General features: G+C 34.6%; 1 protein-coding gene across 1 annotated transcript in view; it reads right to left on the bottom strand.

Moving 5' to 3' along the window:
- LOC133541572 (septin-9-like) overlaps positions 1-20,621 on the bottom strand; it is a 259,974-nt gene that overhangs the window by 185,108 nt on the left and 54,245 nt on the right. The window contains exon 2 of the mRNA XM_061885046.1: positions 16,950-17,012. Coding sequence (XP_061741030.1) covers positions 16,950-17,012 — 63 coding nt within the window. The remainder of the gene's footprint in view (positions 1-16,949; positions 17,013-20,621) is intronic.

Raw genomic sequence — 20,621 nt, forward strand, 5'->3', positions numbered from 1 at the left:
TACTATACAGCCTCCAAAAAAGCTATAGTACCGACAGTCAAAGAAGACACTTCCCTGGGATGGATCCCATACAGTTCTGCCCGTGCAAACGATACGGGACATGAGCAAAACTGCAATAATAGGTTTGCAGTTTTTAAAGACAAAGATCCTCTATACTGCTGTTTGGGAGAACTTACAGCAAAAAACACTATATCAGTGGAAAGACTAACTTTAAAGTACAGTAGCGTAGCATGCCTAAGTATTCATCAAAAACAAGTGTATTGAATATTTTTTGCCACAGTTTGAAAAGTAAACTGTGTCTGAATTAGGATTATATGGGTATACCGATATTGGTAAATTACCGCGATAATAAAGAATCCTGCGGTACTATACCGCCTCTAAAAAAGGTATAGTACTGACAGTCAAAGAAGACACTCCCTGGGATGGATCCCATACAGTTCTGCCTGTGCAAACAATACAGGACCCAAGCAAAATGTCAGGACGACTGGAACGCAGCTCGCTGCGGGGTTTGTTCTCCCAGGATGCAAACGGAGTATTGTGGACCAGGCGTGAAGGTAGGAACATATTTAATTATTCTCGACTCAAGGATACAAACAAAAGGGCGAAGGCACAACTTAGCGCATGATACAAAAACTAATACTTGCACAGAACTATGGACATGAAACAAAACTCGCTAAACTGTGGCATGAATAAACAAAACTAACTTGGCAGAACATGAGTCTATGTCATGAACGGAGCAAACACTGATTAATGTCGCCAGGCCGACTAACTGGCAAAAACAGGCTTAAATAATAGTCTCTGATTAGAGCAGGTGCGTGATCCGAACACATGAGGCAGGTGAAACTAATGAGTCGTCATGGCAGGAACAAAAAGAGTCTAAAAGTAACAGAAAATAAAAAAAAACAACGTGATCCAGACCACAGATCATGACACAAAACTGCAATAATAGGTTTGCAGTTTTTAACGACAAAGATCCTCTATACTGCTGTTTGGAAGAACTTACAGCAAAAAACACTATATCAGTGGAAGGACTAACTTTAAAGTACAGTAGCGTAGTAGGCCTAAGTAAGTTTGTATTTATCAAAAACAAGGCAGAGGATTTATTCAACAAGTATATTGAATATTTTTGCTACAGTTTGAACAGTAAAACTGTGTTTAAATTAGGATTGTACGATTATACCGGTTTTAGTACAACACCGCGATACTAATGAATCATATTCGGTACTATACCGCCTCTAAAAAGAACCGGTACCAAAATATTGGTATCGGGACAACACTAGTTGGAATATAGGAAAACAAAACACTGTACTTTAAGCATAGGATTCTTTGGAGCCTGCGTTCCACAGTTTGAAAATCACTGCTCTACGTGACTGAAGTGCTGTGCTGTTTTTGAGGATCAATCCACAAAACACTACAAAGATCCTCTACATGTCCGCAATCTGCTGTTTTTAAGGGCCTGCTGCAAAAATACTAGTCAAAGATCCTCTACAGGACAGAGGCGCTCTGTTGTTTGTAAGCATGTTTGCACTGAAATATCACTAGTCAAAGATCCTCCATGCAACATAAACACTTTGCTGTTGTTGAGGACCTATGAGTAAAATAAAAAAAAATAGTCAAAGATCCTACATGACAGGGGCGCTCTGCTGTTTGCAAGCATGTTTGCACTGAAATATCACTAGTCAAAGATCCTCCATGCAACATAAACACTTTGCTGTTGTTGAGGACCTCTGATTAAAAAAAAAAAAAAAAAAAACTTGTCGAAGATCCTCTATATAGCCGAAGCACACTGCTGTTTAAGGGCCTGCTGCAAAAATGCCAGTCAAAGATCCTCTACATGTCGGCACTCTGCTTTAAGTAAGCATGTTTGCACTGAAATATCACTAGTCAAAGATCCTCCATGCAACAGAAGCCCATTGCTGTTGTTGAGAACCTTTGAAAAAAAAAGACTAGTCAAAGATACTCTACAGGACAAAGGCGTTCTGTTGTTTGCAAGCATGTTTGCACTGAAATATCACTAGTCAAAGATCCTCCATGCAACATAAACACTTTGCTGTTGTTGAGGACCTCTGATTAAAAAAAAAAAAAAAAAAAACTTGTCGAAGATCCTCTATATAGCCGAAGCACACTGCTGTTTAAGGGCCTGCTGCAAAAATGCCAGTCAAAGATCCTCTACATGTCGGCACTCTGCTTTAAGTAAGCATGTTTGCACTGAAATATCACTAGTCAAAGATCCTCCATGCAACAGAAGCCCATTGCTGTTGTTGAGAACCTTTGAAAAAAAAAGACTAGTCAAAGATACTCTACAGGACAAAGGCGTTCTGTTGTTTGCAAGCATGTTTGCACTGAAATATCACTAGTCAAAGATCCTCCATGCAACATAAACACGTTGCTGTTGTTGAGGACCTATGAGTAAAATAAAAAAAATAGTCAAAGATCCTACATGACAGGGGCGATCTGCTGTTTGCAAGCATGTTTGCACTGAAATATCACTAGTCAAAGATCCTCCATGCAACATAAACACGTTGCTGTTGTTGAGGACCTATGAGTAAAATAAAAGAAATAGTCAAAGATCCTACATGACAGGGGCGCTTTGCTGTTTGTAAGCATGTTTGCACTGAAATATCACTAGTCAAAGATCCTCCATGCAACATAAACACTTTGCTGTTGTTGAGGACCTATGAGTAAAATAAAAAAAATTGTCAAAGATCCTACATGACAGAGGCGCTCTGTTGTTTGTAAGCATGTTTGCACTGAAATATCACTAGTCAAAGATCCTCCATGCAACATAAACACTTTGCTGTTGTTGAGGACCTGTGAGTAAAATAAAAAAAATTGTCAAAGATCCTACACGACAGGGGCGCTCTGCTGTTTGCAAGCATGTTTGCACTGAAATATCACTAGTCAAAGATCCTCCATGCAACATAAACACTTTGCTGTTGTTGAGGACCTCTGATTAAAAAAAAAAAAAAAAAAACTTGTCGAAGATCCTCTATATAGCCGAAGCACACTGCTGTTTAAGGGCCTGCTGCAAAAATGCCAGTCAAAGATCCTCTACATGTCGGCACTCTGCTTTAAGTAAGCATGTTTGTACTGAAATATCACTAGTCAAAGATCCTCCATGCAACAGAAGCCCTTTGCTGTTGTTGAGAACCTTTGAAAAAAAAAGACTTGTAAAAGATCTTCTACTTGTCTGCACTTTGCTGTTTTTAAGGGCCTGCAACAAAAATGCTAGTCAAAGATCCTCTACATGACAGAGGCGCTCTGTTGTTTGTAAGCATGTTTGCACTGAAATATCACCAGTCAAAGATCCTCCATAAAATAGAAGCACTTTGCTGTTGTTGAGGACCTATGGTAGAATATAAATAAAAAACATTCAAAGATCCTCCATACAACAGAAGCCCTTTGCTGTTGTTGAGTACCTATGATGGAAAATAAATTAAAAACAGTCAAAGATCCTCTACATGACAGGGGCGCTCTGCTGTTTGTAAGCATGTTTGCACTGAAATATCACTAATCAAAGCTTCTCCATGCAACAGAAGCACTTTTCTGTTGTTGATGATCTATGATTAAAAAAAAACAACTTGTCAAAGATCCTCTACATGTCTGCACTCTGGTGTTTTTAAGGTTCTGCTACAAAAATGCTAGTCAAAGATCCTCTACATAACAGGGGCACTCTGCTGCCTGTAAGCATGTTTCCACTGAAATATCACTAGTCAAAGATCCTCCATGCAACAAAATCACTTTACCGTTGTAAAAGACCTATGATTAAAAATGTAAAAAAAAAAAATAGTCAAAGATCCTCCTCATGCCAGGGGCGCTCAGCTGTTTGTAAGCATGTTTGCACTAAAATATAACTAGTCAAATATATTCCATACAACAGAAGCACTTTAATGTTGTTGAGGACCTATGAAAAAAAAGACTTGTCAAAGATCTTTTATATATCTGCACTTTGCTGTTTTTAAGGGCCTGCTGCAAAAATGCTAGTCAAAGATCCTCTACATGACAGGGGCGCTCTGCTGTTTGTAAGCATGTTTGCACTGAAATATCACTAGTCAAAGATCTTCTATACAACAGATACAATGTGCTGTTGTTGAGAACCTATGATAAAAAAAAATCAAACAACTTGTCAAAGATCCTAAAAATAGCAGAAGAACACTGATGTTTTAAGGGCCTGCTTCAAAAATGCTAGTCAAAGATCCTCTACATGACAGGGGCGCTCTGTTGTTTGTAAGCATGTTTGCACTGAAATATCACCAGTCAAAGATCCTCCATAAAATAGAAGCACTTTGCTGTTGTTGAGGACCTATGATAGAAAATAAATAAAAAAACATTCAAAGATCCTCCATACAACAGAAGCACTTTGCTGTTGTTGAGGACCTATGATGGAAAATAAATAAAAAACATTCAAAGATCCTCCATACAACAGAAGCACTTTGCTGTTGTTGAGGACCTATGATGGAAAATAAATAAAAAACATTCAAAGATCCTCCATACAACAGAAGCACTTTGCTGTTGTTGAGGACCTATGATGGAAAATAAATAAAAAACAGTCAAAGATCCTCTACATGTCAGGGGCGCTCTGTTGTTTGTAAGCACTTTAATGTTGTTGAGGACCTATGAAAAAAAAGACTTGTCAAAGATATTTTATATATCTGCACTTTGCTGTTTTTAAGGGCCTGCTGCAAAAATGCTAGTCAAAGATCCTCTACATGACAGGGGCGCTCTGCTGTTTGTAAGCATGTTAGCACTGACATATAACAAGTCAAAGATCATCCATACAACAGAAGCAATTTGCTGTTGTTGAGGACCTAAACAATAAATAAAAAATTGTCAAACTGTTTTTAAACAATTGCAGTACCCCAAATCAAAGATCCTCTATACGACAGGACGGCTCTGCTGTTTTTAAATACCTATTGCAGAATCCCAAATCAAAGATCCTCTATATGACAGGACTGATGTGCTGTTTTTAAATACCTATTGCAGAACCCCAAATCCTGCGATGAGGTGGCAACTTGTCCAGGGTGTACCCCGCCTTCCGCCCGATTGTAGCTGAGATAGGCGCCAGCGCCCCCGCGACCCCAAAAGGCAATAAGCGGTAGAAAATGGATGGATGCAGAACCCCAAATCCAAGATCCTGTATATGACAGGACTGATTTGCTGTTTTTAAATACCTATTGCACAACCCCAAATCAAAGATCCTCTCTATATGACAGAACTGATCTGCTGTTTTTAAATACCTATTGCAGAACCCCAAATCAAAGATCCTCTCTATATGTCAGAACTGATCTGCTGTTTTTAAATACCTATTGCAGAAACCCAAATCAAAGATCCTCTCTATATGACAGAACTGATCTGCTGTTTTTAAATACCTATTGCAGAAACCCAAATCAAAGATCCTCTCTATATGACAGAACTGATCTGCTGTTTTTAAATACCTATTGCACAACCCCAAATCAAAGATCCTGTATATGACAGGACTGATCTGCTGTTTTTAAATACCTATTGCAGAAGCCCAAATCAAAGATCCTCTCTATATGACAGAACTGATCTGCTGTTTTTAAATACCTATTGCAGAAGCCCAAATCAAAGATCCTCTCTATATGTCAGAACTGATCTGCTGTTTTTAAATACCTATTGCACAACCCCAAATCAAAGATCCTCTCTATATGACAGAACTGATCTGCTGTTTTTAAATACCTATTGCACAACCCCAAATCAAAGATCCTGTATATGACAGGACTGATCTGCTGTTTTTAAATACCTATTGCAGAACCCCAAATCAAAGATCCTGTATATGACAGGACTGATCTGCTGTTTTTAAATACCTATTGCACAACCCCAAATCAAAGATCCTCTCTATATGACAGAACTGATCTGCTGTTTTTAAATACCTATTGCAGAACCCCAAATCAAAGATCCTCTCTATATGACAGAACTGATCTGCTGTTTTTAAATACCTATTGCACAACCCCAAATCAAAGATCCTGTATATGACAGGACTGATCTGCTGTTTTTAAATACCTATTGCAGAAACCCAAATCAAAGATCCTCTCTATATGTCAGAACTGATCTGCTGTTTTTAAATACCTATTGCACAACCCCAAATCAAAGATCCTGTATATGACAGGACTGATCTGCTGTTTTTAAATACCTATTGCAGAACCCCAAATCAAAGATCCTGTATATGACAGGACTGATCTGCTGTTTTTAAATACCTATTGCACAACCCCAAATCAAAGATCCTCTCTATATGACAGAACTGATCTGCTGTTTTTAAATACCTATTGCAGAACCCCAAATCAAAGATCCTCTCTATATGACAGAACTGATCTGCTGTTTTTAAATACCTATTGCACAACCCCAAATCAAAGATCCTGTATATGACAGGACTGATCTGCTGTTTTTAAATACCTATTGCAGAAACCCAAATCAAAGATCCTCTCTATATGTCAGAACTGATCTGCTGTTTTTAAATACCTATTGCACAACCCCAAATCAAAGATCCTGTATATGACAGGACTGATCTGCTGTTTTTAAATACCTATTGCAGAACCCAAAATCAAAGATCCTCTCTATATGACAGAACGTATCTGCTGTTTTTAAATACCTATTACAGAACCCCAAATCAAAGATCCTGTATATGACAGAACGTATCTGCTGTTTTTAAATACCTATTGCAGAACCCCAAATCAAAGATCCTCTCTATATGACAGGACTGATCTGCTGTTTTTAAATACCTATTACAGAACCCCAAATCAAAGATCCTCTCTATATGACAGGATGATCCCAAAATATAAAAAAATAAGAGTTGTAGAAATTATTGGAAACTTTTTGTCTGAAAAATATTCTTCATTTTAGATTTTTTAAATAATTTTGTCTTTACATGAGTTGTGTTATGTAATACTTCCCTAAAAGACCACAGTTTGACACTGGAACAGATTAATTCCCTTCACATTATTTCTGTAGGAAAATGTTGATGAGTTCAATTAGAACAACTTCATCTTGTGAATCTACAAGTAATGAATGTTTATTTTTTTAGCGAAACCCACTTTACATCAATTGTACAATAGATGTGTACTTTCCCATTTTTTTTCCGATTATTAAACAAAGTCATTGATCAATTTGTTTTTAAAAAAGGATAATAATCAGATGCAACTGTGTCATGTATATAATGACTACATGACACATTTTACACAGTGACAGCCTAAACAAAGACATGTTTGACGCCCCTTTTCAAAAGGAGGTTAATATGCACTTTGGCGACCTCTGGTGGACACTATCTGCAACTAACGGGCCTCCAGGACACAATAAACTCTCTTACAGTAATAATGTGTGAGTTGTCTCATTTACTGTCGAGTGTTAACTGGATGACTTCACATCCTGCAGCACAACACTCAGTCTGTGTGTGTGTGTGTGTGTGTGTGTGTGTGTGTGTGTGTGTGTGTGTGTGTGTGTGTGTGTGTGTGTGTGTGTGTGTGTGTGTGTGTGTGTGTGTGTGATCATTCTAGCTATCGTGGAAAGGGGGGCCTTCACAACCTACTGACCAAACGTGGGTCCACACAAAGTAGGCAAGACATGAATGCGTGTGTGTGTGTGTGTGTGTGTGTGTGTGTGTGTGTGTGTGTGTGTTTGTATGAGGGGCCGTTAGGGACATTATTCAGAATTACCTCTTACATACACTACTGAAATGCTCTCACATAAACAACTGAAATGTTTTTCTCTCACACACACTACTGAAACACTCTTATACACACTACTGAAACCCTCTCACACACACTACTGAAACACTCTTATACAAACTACTGAAACACTCTTATACACACTACTGAAACAATCTTATACACACTACTGAAACACTCTTATACACACTACTGAAACACTCTTATACACACTACTGAAACACTCTTATACACACTACTGAAACACTCTTATACACACTACTGAAACACTCTTATACACACTACTGAAACACTCTTATACACACTACTGAAACACTCTTATTCACACTACTGAAACACTCTTATACACACTACTGAAACACTCTTATACACACTACTGAAACACTCATACACACTACTGAAACACTCATACACACTACTGAAACACTCTTATACACACTACTGAAACACTCTTATACACACTACTGAAACACTCTTATACACACTACTGAAACACTCTTATACACACTACTGAAACACTCTTATTCACACTACTGAAACACTCTTATACACACTACTGAAACACTCTTATACACACTACTGAAACACTCATACACACTACTGAAACACTCTTATACACACTACTGAAACACTCTTATACACACTACTGAAACACTCTTATACACACTACTGAAACACTCATACACACTACTGAAACACTCATACACACTACTGAAACACTCTTATACACACTACTGAAACACTCTTATACACACTACTGAAATGCTCTCACATAAACAACTGAAATGTTTTTCTCTCACACACACTACTGAAACACTCTTATACACACTACTGAAACAATCTTATACACACTACTGAAACACTCTTATACACACTACTGAAACACTCTTATACACACTACTGAAACGCTCTTATACACACTACTGAAACGCTCTTATACACACTACTGAAACGCTCTTATACACACTACTGAAACACTCTTATACACACTACTGAAACACTCTTATTCAAACTACTGAAACACTCTTATACACACTACTGAAACACTCTTATACACACTACTGAAACACTCTTATACACACTACTGAAACACTCTTACACACACTACTGAAACGCTCTTATACACACTACTGAAACACTCTTATACACACTACTGAAACACTCTTATACACACTACTGAAACACTCATACACACTACTGAAACACTCTTATACACACTACTGAAACACTCTTATACACACTACTGAAACACTCTTATACACACTACTGAAACACTCATACACACTACTGAAACACTCTTATACACACTACTGAAACACTCTTATACACACTACTGAAACACTCTTATACACACAACTGAAACGCTCTTATACACACTACTGAAACACTCTTATACACACTACTGAAACACTCTTATACACACTACTGAAACAATCTTATACACACTACTGAAACAATCTTATACACACTACTGAAACACTCTTATACACACTACTGAAACACTCTTATACACACTACTGAAACACTCTTATACACACTACTGAAACAATCTTATACACACTACTGAAACACTCTTATACACACTACTGAAACACTCTTATACACACTACTGAAACAATCTTATACACACTACTGAAACACTCTTATACACACTACTGAAACACTCTTATACACACTACTGAAACGCTCTTATACACACTACTGAAACACTCTTATACACACTACTGAAACACTCTTATACACACTACTGAAACAATCTTATACACACTACTGAAACACTCTTATACACACTACTGAAACACTCTTATACACACTACTGAAACACTCTTATACACACTACTGAAACACTCTTACACACACTACTGAAACACAGTCCCTCTCTCTCTCTCTCTCTCTCTCTCTTGTTTTTGTGCTGATTCTGCGAAAAATATTTGCTTTATGTACAAAGAGGACTTGCTTTGGCAGTGAGCATAGCTATATAGTCAGGCTATGTGCCAATACAATCACATTCACACAAGCACACACACAGACAGACACACACACACACACACACACACACACACACACATGTATTTGTTACCTTCTTGAGGCCTGAGAAAAATGCCTACCTCTTTCGGACCAGCCTTTCTAGATATATAAAGATGTGTATTTTACAACATTAATAATATATACATACTAGGCAAATATAAAAAAGTTTTTTTTGTGAAAAATGACTTGGAATTTCACAAGAAAAAGGTCAAAATTTCATAAGAAAAACTTAGAATTTTGGCGGTATTATGATAAAAGTCATCATTTTACTCAACGGCAGTCAAAATTTTACAAGAAAGACTGAACATGTGTGCGATGTTGCAAAAAAGTTGGAATTTTACTCAATAACAGTCGCAATTTTACAAGGAAACCTTAAAATCTTGGCAATTTTAAGAAAAGAGTCGTAATTTTGCTGGACAAAAGTCACAATTTTACAAGAAATCTTAAAAATGTTGGCAATTTTATGATAATAATTGGAATTTTACCTGGCAAAATTAAGACAAAAGTCATGATTTTACTCCAAAAATGTCATTTTTTTACAAGAACAACACAAACATTGACAATATTGTGATAAGAGTAGGAATTTTATATGACAAATATCACCGTTTTGCATTAAAAAGTGATCATTTTACTATGAAAAGTAATAATTTTACATTAAAAAAAGAATTTTACAAGAAAATATTGCAATACTGCAGAAACAGAAAGACTATGAAAAAATGTGAACAATTTTATGAGAAAAAAGTCGACACATTGTGAGAAAAAGACTGCTTTTAGTTATTATTTTTTTAGATATATATATATTTTTGTTGGTTTTTAATATTCATTATTTATTACAGTATGTCTCTATATACATATTTATTATATATTTTTTTAAATAAATTTTGGCCAATGGGAGTGCATTTCAATTTCTTACACACACTTGTTATTACATATGTTGGCCAGAGGGGGAGCTCCTCAAATGTTTACACACACTTTTCATTTCATATGTTGATACAGAAAGATTTGTATTTAAAACATGAGGACTTGTCCAGGCTGTACCCCGCCTTCCGCCCGATTGTAGCTGTGATAGGCGCCAGCGCCCCCCGCGATCCCAAAAGGGAATAAGCGGTAGAAAATGGATGGATGGATGGATAATATATACATACTTTGCAAATATAGAAAAAGCTTGTTGTGAAAAATGATTTGGAATTTCACAGGAAAAACTTACTATTTGGGCGGTATTATGATAAAAGTCATCATTTTACTCAACGCAAGTCAAAATTTTACAAGAAAGACTGAACATGTGTGCGATGTTGCAAAAAAGTTGGAATTTTACTCAATAACAGTCGCAATTTTACAAGGAAACCTTAAAATCTTGGCAATTTTAAGAAAAGAGTCGTAATTTTGCTCGACAAAAGTCAAAATTTAACAAGAAAACCTAAAAATGTTGGCAATTTTATAATAATAATTGGAATTTTACCTGGCAAAATTATGACAAAAGTCATGATTTTACTCCAAAAATGCCATTATTATACAAGAATAACACAAACATTGACAATATTGTGATAAACGTAGGAATTTTATACGACAAATGTCACCGTTTTGCATTAAAAAGTGTTCATTTTACTTTAAAAAGTAAGAATTTTACATAAAAAAAATAAGAATTTTACGAGAAAATATTGCAATATTGCAGAAACAGAAAGAATATGAAAAAAATTTGAACAATTTTATGAGAAAAAAGTTATTTTTTTATATATGTATTTTTTTGGGTTGGTTTTTAAAATTCATTATTTATTACAGTATGTCCTATATACATATTTATTATATATATTTTTTGGTATTAATTTTGGCCAATCGGAGTGCATTTCAATTTCTTACACACACTTGTTATTACATATGTTGGCCAGAGGGGGAGCACTTTAAATGTTTACACACACTTGTTATTTCATATGTTAATACAAAAAGATTTTTATTTAAAACAATAATATATACATACTATGGAAATATAAAAAAGCTTGTTGTGAAAAATAAGTGGGAATTTTACAAGAAAAAGGTCACAATTTCACAAGAAAAACTTTTGTATTTTGCCAGTATTATAATAAAAGTCGTCATTTTACTTAACGCAAGTCAAAATGTTACAAGAAAAACTGAACATGTGTGCGATGTTATGATAATAGTTGGAATTTCACTCAATAACAGTCGCAATTTTACAAGAAAACCTTAAAATCTTGGCAATTTTAAGAAAAGAGTCGTAATTTAACCCGACAAAAGTCACAATTTAACAAGAAAACCTAAAAATGTTGGCAATTTTATAATAATAACTGGAATTTTACCTGGCAAAATTATGACAAAAGTCATGATTTTACTCCAAAAATGCCATTATTTTACAAGACCAACACAAACATTGACAATATTGTGATAAACGTAGGAATTTTATACGACAAATGTCACCGTTTTGCATTAAAAAGTGATCATTTTACTTTACAAGGAAACCTTAAAATCTTGGCAATTTTAAGAAAAGAGTCGTAATTTTGCTCGACAAAAGTCAAAATTTAACAAGAAAACCTAAAAATGTTGGCAATTTTATAATAATAATTGGAATTTTACCTGGCAAAATTATGACAAAAGTCATGATTTTACTCCAAAAATGCCATTATTATACAAGAATAACACAAACATTGACAATATTGTGATAAACGTAGGAATTTTATACGACAAATGTCACCGTTTTGCATTAAAAAGTGTTCATTTTACTTTAAAAAGTAAGAGTTTTACATAAAAAAAATAAGAATTTTACGAGAAAATATTGCAATATTGCAGAAACAGAAAGAATATGAAAAAAATTTGAACAATTTTATGAGAAAAAAGTTATTTTTTTATATATGTATTTTTTTGGGTTGGTTTTTAAAATTCATTATTTATTACAGTTTGTCCTATATACATATTTATTATATATATTTTTTGGTATTAATTTTGGCCAATCGGAGTGCATTTCAATTTCTTACACACACTTGTTATTACATATGTTGGCCAGAGGGGGAGCACTTTAAATGTTTACACACACTTGTTATTTCATATGTTAATACAAAAAGATTTTTATTTAAAACAATAATATATACATACTATGGAAATATAAAAAAGCTTGTTGTGAAAAATAAGTGGGAATTTTACAAGAAAAAAAGGTCACAATTTCACAAGAAAAACTTTTGTATTTTGCCAGTATTATAATAAAAGTTGTCATTTTACTTAACGCAAGTCAAAATGTTACAAGAAAAACTGAACATGTGTGCGATGTTATGATAATAGTTGGAATTTCACTCAATAACAGTCGCAATTTTACAAGAAAACCTTAAAATCTTGGAAATTTTAAGTAAAGAGTCGTAATTTAACTCGAGAAAAGTCACAATTTAACAAGAAAACGTAAAAAGGTTGGCAATTTTATAATAATAACTGGAATTTTACCTGGCAAAATTATGACATATGTCATAATTTTACTCCAAAAATGCCATTATTTTACAAGAACAACACAAACATTGACAATATTGTGATAAACGTAGGAATTTTATACGACAAATGTCACCGTTTTGCATTAAAAAGTGATCATTTTACTTTAAAAAGTAAGAATTTTACATTAAAAAATAAGAATTTTACGAGAAAATATTGCAATATTGCAGAAACAGAAAGAATATGAAAAAAATTTGAACAATTTTATGAGAAAAATTTGACACATTGTGAGAAAGACTGCTTTTAGTTATTTTTTTAAATATATATATTTTTTTGTTGTTTTTTAATATTCATTATTTATTACAGTATGTCTCTATATTCATATTTATTATATATTTTTCTAAATACATTTTGGCCAATGGGAGTGCATTTCAATTTCTTACACACACTTGTTATTACATATGTTGGCCAGAGGGGGAGCTCTTCAAATGTTTACACACACTTTTCATTTCATATGTTGATACAGAAAGATTAGTATTTAAAACATAAATAATATCTACATACTTTGCAAACATAAAAAAGCTGGTTGTGAAAAATGATTTGGAATTTCACAGAAAAAACTTACTATTTTGGCGGTATTATGATAAAAGTCATCATTTTACTCATCGCAAGGCAAAATTTTACAAGAAAAACTGAAGATGTGTGCGATGTTATGATTAAAGTTGGAATTGTACTCAATAACAGTCGTAATTTTACAAGAAAACCTTACAATCTTGGAAATTTTAAGAAAACAGTCGTAATTTACCTCGACAAAAGTCACAATTTAACAAGAAAACGTAAAAATGTTGGCAATTTTATCATAATAACTGGATTTTTACCTGGCAAAATTATGACAAAAGTCATGATTTTACTCCAAAAATTTCACTTTTTTACAAGAACAACATAAACATTGACAATATTGTGATACAAGTCGGAATTTTATATGACAAATGTCACTGTTTTGCATTTAAAAGTGATCATTTTACTTTAAAAAGTAATACATTTACATTAAAAAATGAGAATTTTACGAGAAAATATTGCAATATTGCAGAAACAGAAAGAATATGAAAAAAATTTGAACAATTTTATGAAAAAAATGTGAACAATTTTATGAAAAAAATGTGAACAATTTTATGAAAAAAATTTCGACACATTGTGAGAAAAAGACTGCTTTTATTTATTATTTTTATAGATATATATATATTTTTTGTTGGTTTTTTAAATTCATTATTTATTACAGTATGTCCTATATACATATTTATGACATATATATTTTCTAAATTAATTTTGGCCAATGGGAGTGCATTTCAAATTCTTACACACACTTGTTATTACATATGTTGGCCAGAGGGGGAGCACTTCAAATGTTTACACACACTTGTTATTTCATATGTTCATACAAAAAGATTTTTATTTAAAACATTAATATATACATACTATGCTAATATAAAAAAAACCTTGTTGTGAAAAATGAGTGGGAATTTTACAAGAAAAAGGTCACAATTTCACAAGAAAAACTTTGTATTTCGCCAGTATTATAATAAAAGTCGTCATTTTACTTAACGCAAGTCAAAATGTTACAAGAAAAACTGAACGTTTGTGCGATGTTATGATAATAGTTGGAATTTCACTCAATAACTGTCGCAATTTTACACGAAAAGCTTCAAATCTTAGCAATATTATGAAGAGAAACAAAAACCTCTATGTAGGTCTGACTTAGACCTAGATTTCATACATTGACATTCTTCAGCAAAAATCAACAGGAAGTTAGCAAAAACCCCTTCAAAACAAAAGTTTCCTAAAAAAAATGTCATTTCTGCCTTTTTGAGCTGTAATTTGACCCCCTTAAAATGTTTCAAAACTCACCAAACTGGACACACACATCAGGACTGGTGAAAATTGCAATCTAATTAAAAAAAAAACGAACCCCAAAACTCAAAATTGCACTTTAGCGCCCCCTAGGAATAAAACACTGACACAACTGCTTGTAACTTCCGGTAAGAATGTCGTAGAGACATGAAACAAACACCTCTATGTACTGATGACATAGTGCTGTATTTTACTTCTTTATCTCTTTTTTTTTAACCAAAAATGCTTTGCTCTTATTAGGGGGTACTTGAATTAAAAAATTATTATTTCTTGAATTAAAAAGTCATTACATATGTTGGCCAGAGGGGGAGCTCTTCAAATGTTTACACACACTTTTCATTTCATATGTTGATACAGAAAGATTAGTATTTAAAACATAAATAATATATACATACTTTGCAAACATAAAAAAGCTGGTTGTGAAAAATGATTTGGAATTTCACAGAAAAAACTTACTATTTGGGCGGTATTATGATAAAAGTCTTCATTTTACTCAACGCAAGTCAAAATTTCACAAGAAAAACTGAAGATTCGGCGATGTTATGATTAAAGTTGGAATTGTACTCAATAACAGTCGCAATTTTACAAGAAAACCTTAAAATCTTGGAAATTTTAAGAAAAGAGTCGTAATTTAACCCGACAAAAGTCACAATTTAACAAGAAAACCTAAAAATGTTGGCAATTTTATAATAATAACTGGAATTTTACCTGGCAAAATTATGACAAAAGTCATGATTTTATTCCAAAAATGTCACTTTTTTACAAGAACAACACCAACATTGACAATATTGTGATAAAAGTAGGAATTTTATATGACAAATGTCACTGTTTTGCATTAAAAAGTTATCATGTTACTTTAAAAAGTAATAATTTTACATAAAAAAAAGAATTTTACAAGAAAATAATGCAATATTGCAGAAACAGAAAGACTATGAAAAAAATGTGAACAATTTTATGAGAAAAAAGTCGACACATTGTGAGAAAAAGACTGCTTCTAGTTATTATTTTTTTAGATATATATATATTTTTGTTGGTTTTTAATATTCATTATTTATTACAGTATGTCTCTATATACATATTTATTATATATTTTTTTTAATACATTTTGCCCAATGGGGGTGCATTTCAATTTCTTACACACACTTGTTATTACATATGTTGGCCAGAGGGGGAGCTCTTCAAATGTTTACACACACTTTTCATTTCATATGTTGATACAGAAAGATTAGTATTTAAAACATAAATAATATATACATACTTTGCAAACATAAAAAAGCTGGTTGTGAAAAATGATTTGGAATTTCACAGAAAAAACTTACTATTTGGGCGGTATTATGATAAAAGTCATCATTTTACTCAACGCAAGTCAACATTTCACAAGAAAAACTGAAGATGTGTGCGATGTTATGATTAAAGTTGGAATTGTACTCAATAACAGTCGCAATTTTACAAGAAAACCTTAAAATCTTGGAAATTTTAAGAAAAGAGTCGTAATTTAACCCGACAAAAGTCACAAATTAACAAGAAAACCTAAAAATGTTGGCAATTTTATAATAATAACTGGAATTTTACCTGGCAAAATTATGACAAAAGTCATGATTTTACTCCAAAAATGTCACTTTTTTACAAGAACAACACAAACATTGACAATATTGTGATAAAAGTAGGAATTTTATATGACAAATGTCACCGTTTTGCATTAAAAAAAGGTTGAGAACCACTAAGATAGAAGTTATCATGTCTATGAGGTTTGTTATCAGTTGTTATCTGGGCAGAAGAGACAATAACTACTCTGCCTTTACTTAAGACTTTCAACATCCCGCTGCAGGTCACTGACACGGACTTGCATCATAAAAGTTCCAGGAATGAAGTATTGATTACGCAACAACGCAGTCGTGACAGTCAACTTACTGGGGCCCACGAGGCTGGAGACGTCTCTTTCCGTCCTCCTTGTCCGCGCGCTGGCAGACCTTGCTGGAAAAACAGAGAATAAAAAGATTAGTTTCAACATAGTTTATGAACTGTGAGAAAAAACTAAACAAACAGAGTACAACACCTCGGTTTTTCGTATAGTACCCATTTTTTGTGTAATTTGGTTTCTGTTCAAAGTATGGTTTCGGTTATCAAACATTCCATCCTTTTGCCAGCGTACGTTCCGCTGAAACAATTATTCAAACAAACTCAGTCTTGAGTACGAATGAAAAATAGACATTGGGGCCAAAAAAAGTTGCGAGTGTCAGCACTTTGATAAAGAGGGTGAGAAACTATAAATAAATAATAAATAAATGGGTTGTACTTGTATAGCGCTTTTCTACCTTCAAGGTACTCAAGGCGCTTTGACACTACTTCCACATTCACACACTGATGGAGGGAGCTGCCATGCAAGGCGCCAACCAGCAACCATCAGGAGCAAGGGTGAAGTGTTTGCTCAGGACACAACGGACGTGACGAGGTTGGTTCTAGGTGGGATTTGAACCAGTGACCCTCGGGTTGTGCACGGCCACTCTCCCACTGCGCCATTCAATTAATACAGTCGCCATTTTCATTTTCTACACATTACACACACGGGTCTCAGCTCTGTTATTTTCCGTTTTTTCGACTATTTTTTGGAACCTTGGAGACATCATGCCTCGTGGGTGTGTTGTCGGAGGGTGTAACAACACTAACAGGGAGGGATTCAAGTTGCACCACTGGCAAGAAATCTGCCGCCAGACCCCCATTGAATGTACCAAAGTGTCTTCACATTTGACCGGCGATGCTAAGACAGACATGGCACAGAGATGTATGGATAACCTGCAGATGCATTTGCAACGATAAAATCAACAAAATCACAAAGGTGAGTTTTGTTCTTGACTTATGTGCTAATCAGACATATTTGGTTGCGGCGTGACTGACAGCTAATTGATGCTAACATGCTAAGCTAATCGATGCTAACATGCTATTTACCGGCGATGACAGACATGGCACAGAGATGTATGGATAACCTGCAGATGCATTTGCAATGATAAAGTCAACGAAATCACAAAGGTGAGTTTTGTTGATGTTGACTAATGTGCTAATCAGACATATTTGGTCGCGGCGTGACTGCCAGCTAATCGATGCTAACATGCTACGCTAATCGATGCTAACATGCTATTTACCGGCGGTGCTGAAGCAGACATGGCACAGAGATGTATGGATAACCTGCAGATGAATTTGCAACTATATCACGTTTCCTTCCACCCACATTTAATGCGAAAAAACCCTTACCAATCGACAGATTTAAAGGGGAACATTATCACCAGACCTATGTAAGCGTCAATATATACCTTGATGGTGCAGAAAAAAGACCATTTATGAACTGTGAGAAAAAACAAAACAAACAGAGTACAACACCTCGGTTTTTCGTATAGCACCCATTTTTTGTTTAATTCGGTTTCTGCTCAAAGTATGGTTTCGGTTATCAAACATTCCATCCTTTTGCCAGCGTACGTTCCGCTGAAACAATTATTCAAACAAACTCAGTCTTGAGTACGAATGAAAAATAGACATTGGGGCCAAAAAAAGTCGCGAGTGTCAGCACTTTGATAAAGAGGGTGAGAAACATTCAATTAATACAGTCGCCATTTTCATTTTCTACACATTACACACACGGGTCTCAGCTCTGTTATTTTCGACTATTTTTTGGAACCTTGGAGACATCATGCCTCGTGGGTGTGTTGTCGGAGGGTGTAACAACACTAACAGGGAGGGATTCAAGTTGCACCACTGGCAAGAAATCTGCCGCCAGACCCCCATTGAATGTACCAAAGTGTCTTCACATTTGACCGGCGATGCTAAGACAGACATGGCACAGAGATGTATGGATAACCTGCAGATGCATTTGCAACAATAAAATCAACAAAATCACAAAGGTGAGATTTGTTGTTGACTTATGTGCTAATCAGACATATTTGGTTGCGGCGTGACTGACAGCTAATTGATGCTAACATGCTAAGCTAATCGATGCTAACATGCTATTTACCGGCGATGACAGACATGGCACAGAGATGTATGGATAACCTGCAGATGCATTTGCAATGATAAAGTCAACGAAATCACAAAGGTGAGTTTTGTTGATGTTGACTTATGTGCTAATCAGACATATTTGGTCGCGGCGTGACTGCCAGCTAATCGATGCTAACATGCTACGCTAATCGATGCTAACATGCTATTTACCGGCGGTGCTGAAGCAGACATGGCACAGAGATGTATGGATAACCTGCAGATGAATTTGCAACTATATCACGTTTCCTTCCACCCACATTTAATGCGAAAAAACCCTTACCAATCGACAGATTTAAAGGGGAACATTATCACCAAACCTATGTAAGCGTCAATATATACCTTGATGTTGCAGAAAAAAGACCATTTATGAACTGTGAGAAAAAACAAAACAAACAGAGTACAACACCTCGGTTTTTCGTATAGCACCCATTTTTTGTTTAATTCGGTTTCTGCTCAAAGTATGGTTTCGGTTATCAAACATTCCATCCTTTTGCCAGCGTACGTTCCGCTGAAACAATTATTCAAACAAACTCAGTCTTGAGTAACACTGAAAAATAGACATTGGGGCCAAAAAAAGTTGCGAGTGTCAGCACTTTGATAAAGAGGGTGAGAAATATTCAATTAAGGAAAGAACCCACTGTCTTCGATTATCAATGAATAAAAATAAAAGTGATTATAAATGTTCATTTATCCATTTCGTTCAACATGTAGATGTATTTCACAGTTTTCTGCACATAGAACTATAATTATCTTCTATAAAGTGTTTTTAGTGGTGATTCATTGATTTACATTACAGTATTTCTTATGGAAAAATGTTGCTTTGTTTTTCATATGTTCTATTTGTTACTCTGAACGTTTTGAACACTATATACACGATTAATAACAACTACACAGCATAAAAATAAATAACATTTTCAATTTAAAAAAAATGTTTTTGAGGGAAGTTAATAAACGTTGAGTAATTGCCGAAACATGCGATGTACTTTGTTGACTGTTTTTAAATTCACATGGGAATAATACCAAAGGTTAAAAAAAAAAAGTTATCCTATGTGCTTTTTTGCATTGCTAAAAGTGTGCACTAGAGGCGAGGCCGCCTAATTCACGGGGCCCCTCTCAGGTGGCCCCGGAATTTGACGGCGGAAGGCAAAGATTGGTGTTCGTTGATGTCAATCACAGACAGTGTGGGGATTGTGTAGTCTCTCTCTCAGGGACGGGGACGGGGGGGAGAGAGACCCCTAAACTCCATCTTTGCCGGGGCCTCCCGGCCCTGACTTTGAAAAAAATTATATATATATATATATATGTGTGTGTATATATATATATATTAGGAGTGTGGGAAAAAATCAATTCGAATACAATTCGAATTGAATTTGTGTGTAAATCAGAATCGATTGTCATTTATTTAAAAATCTTTTTTTTTTTAACCAATCCAACAAAACAATACACAGCAATACCATAACAATGCAATCCAATTCCAAAACCGAACCTGACCCAGCAACACTCAGAACTGCAATAAACAGAGCAATTGAGAGGAGACACAAACACAACACAGAACAA

The sequence above is a fragment of the Nerophis ophidion genome, linkage group LG23 (genome assembly GCF_033978795.1).
Source record: "Nerophis ophidion isolate RoL-2023_Sa linkage group LG23, RoL_Noph_v1.0, whole genome shotgun sequence".
Lineage (NCBI taxonomy): Eukaryota > Metazoa > Chordata > Actinopteri > Syngnathiformes > Syngnathidae > Nerophis > Nerophis ophidion.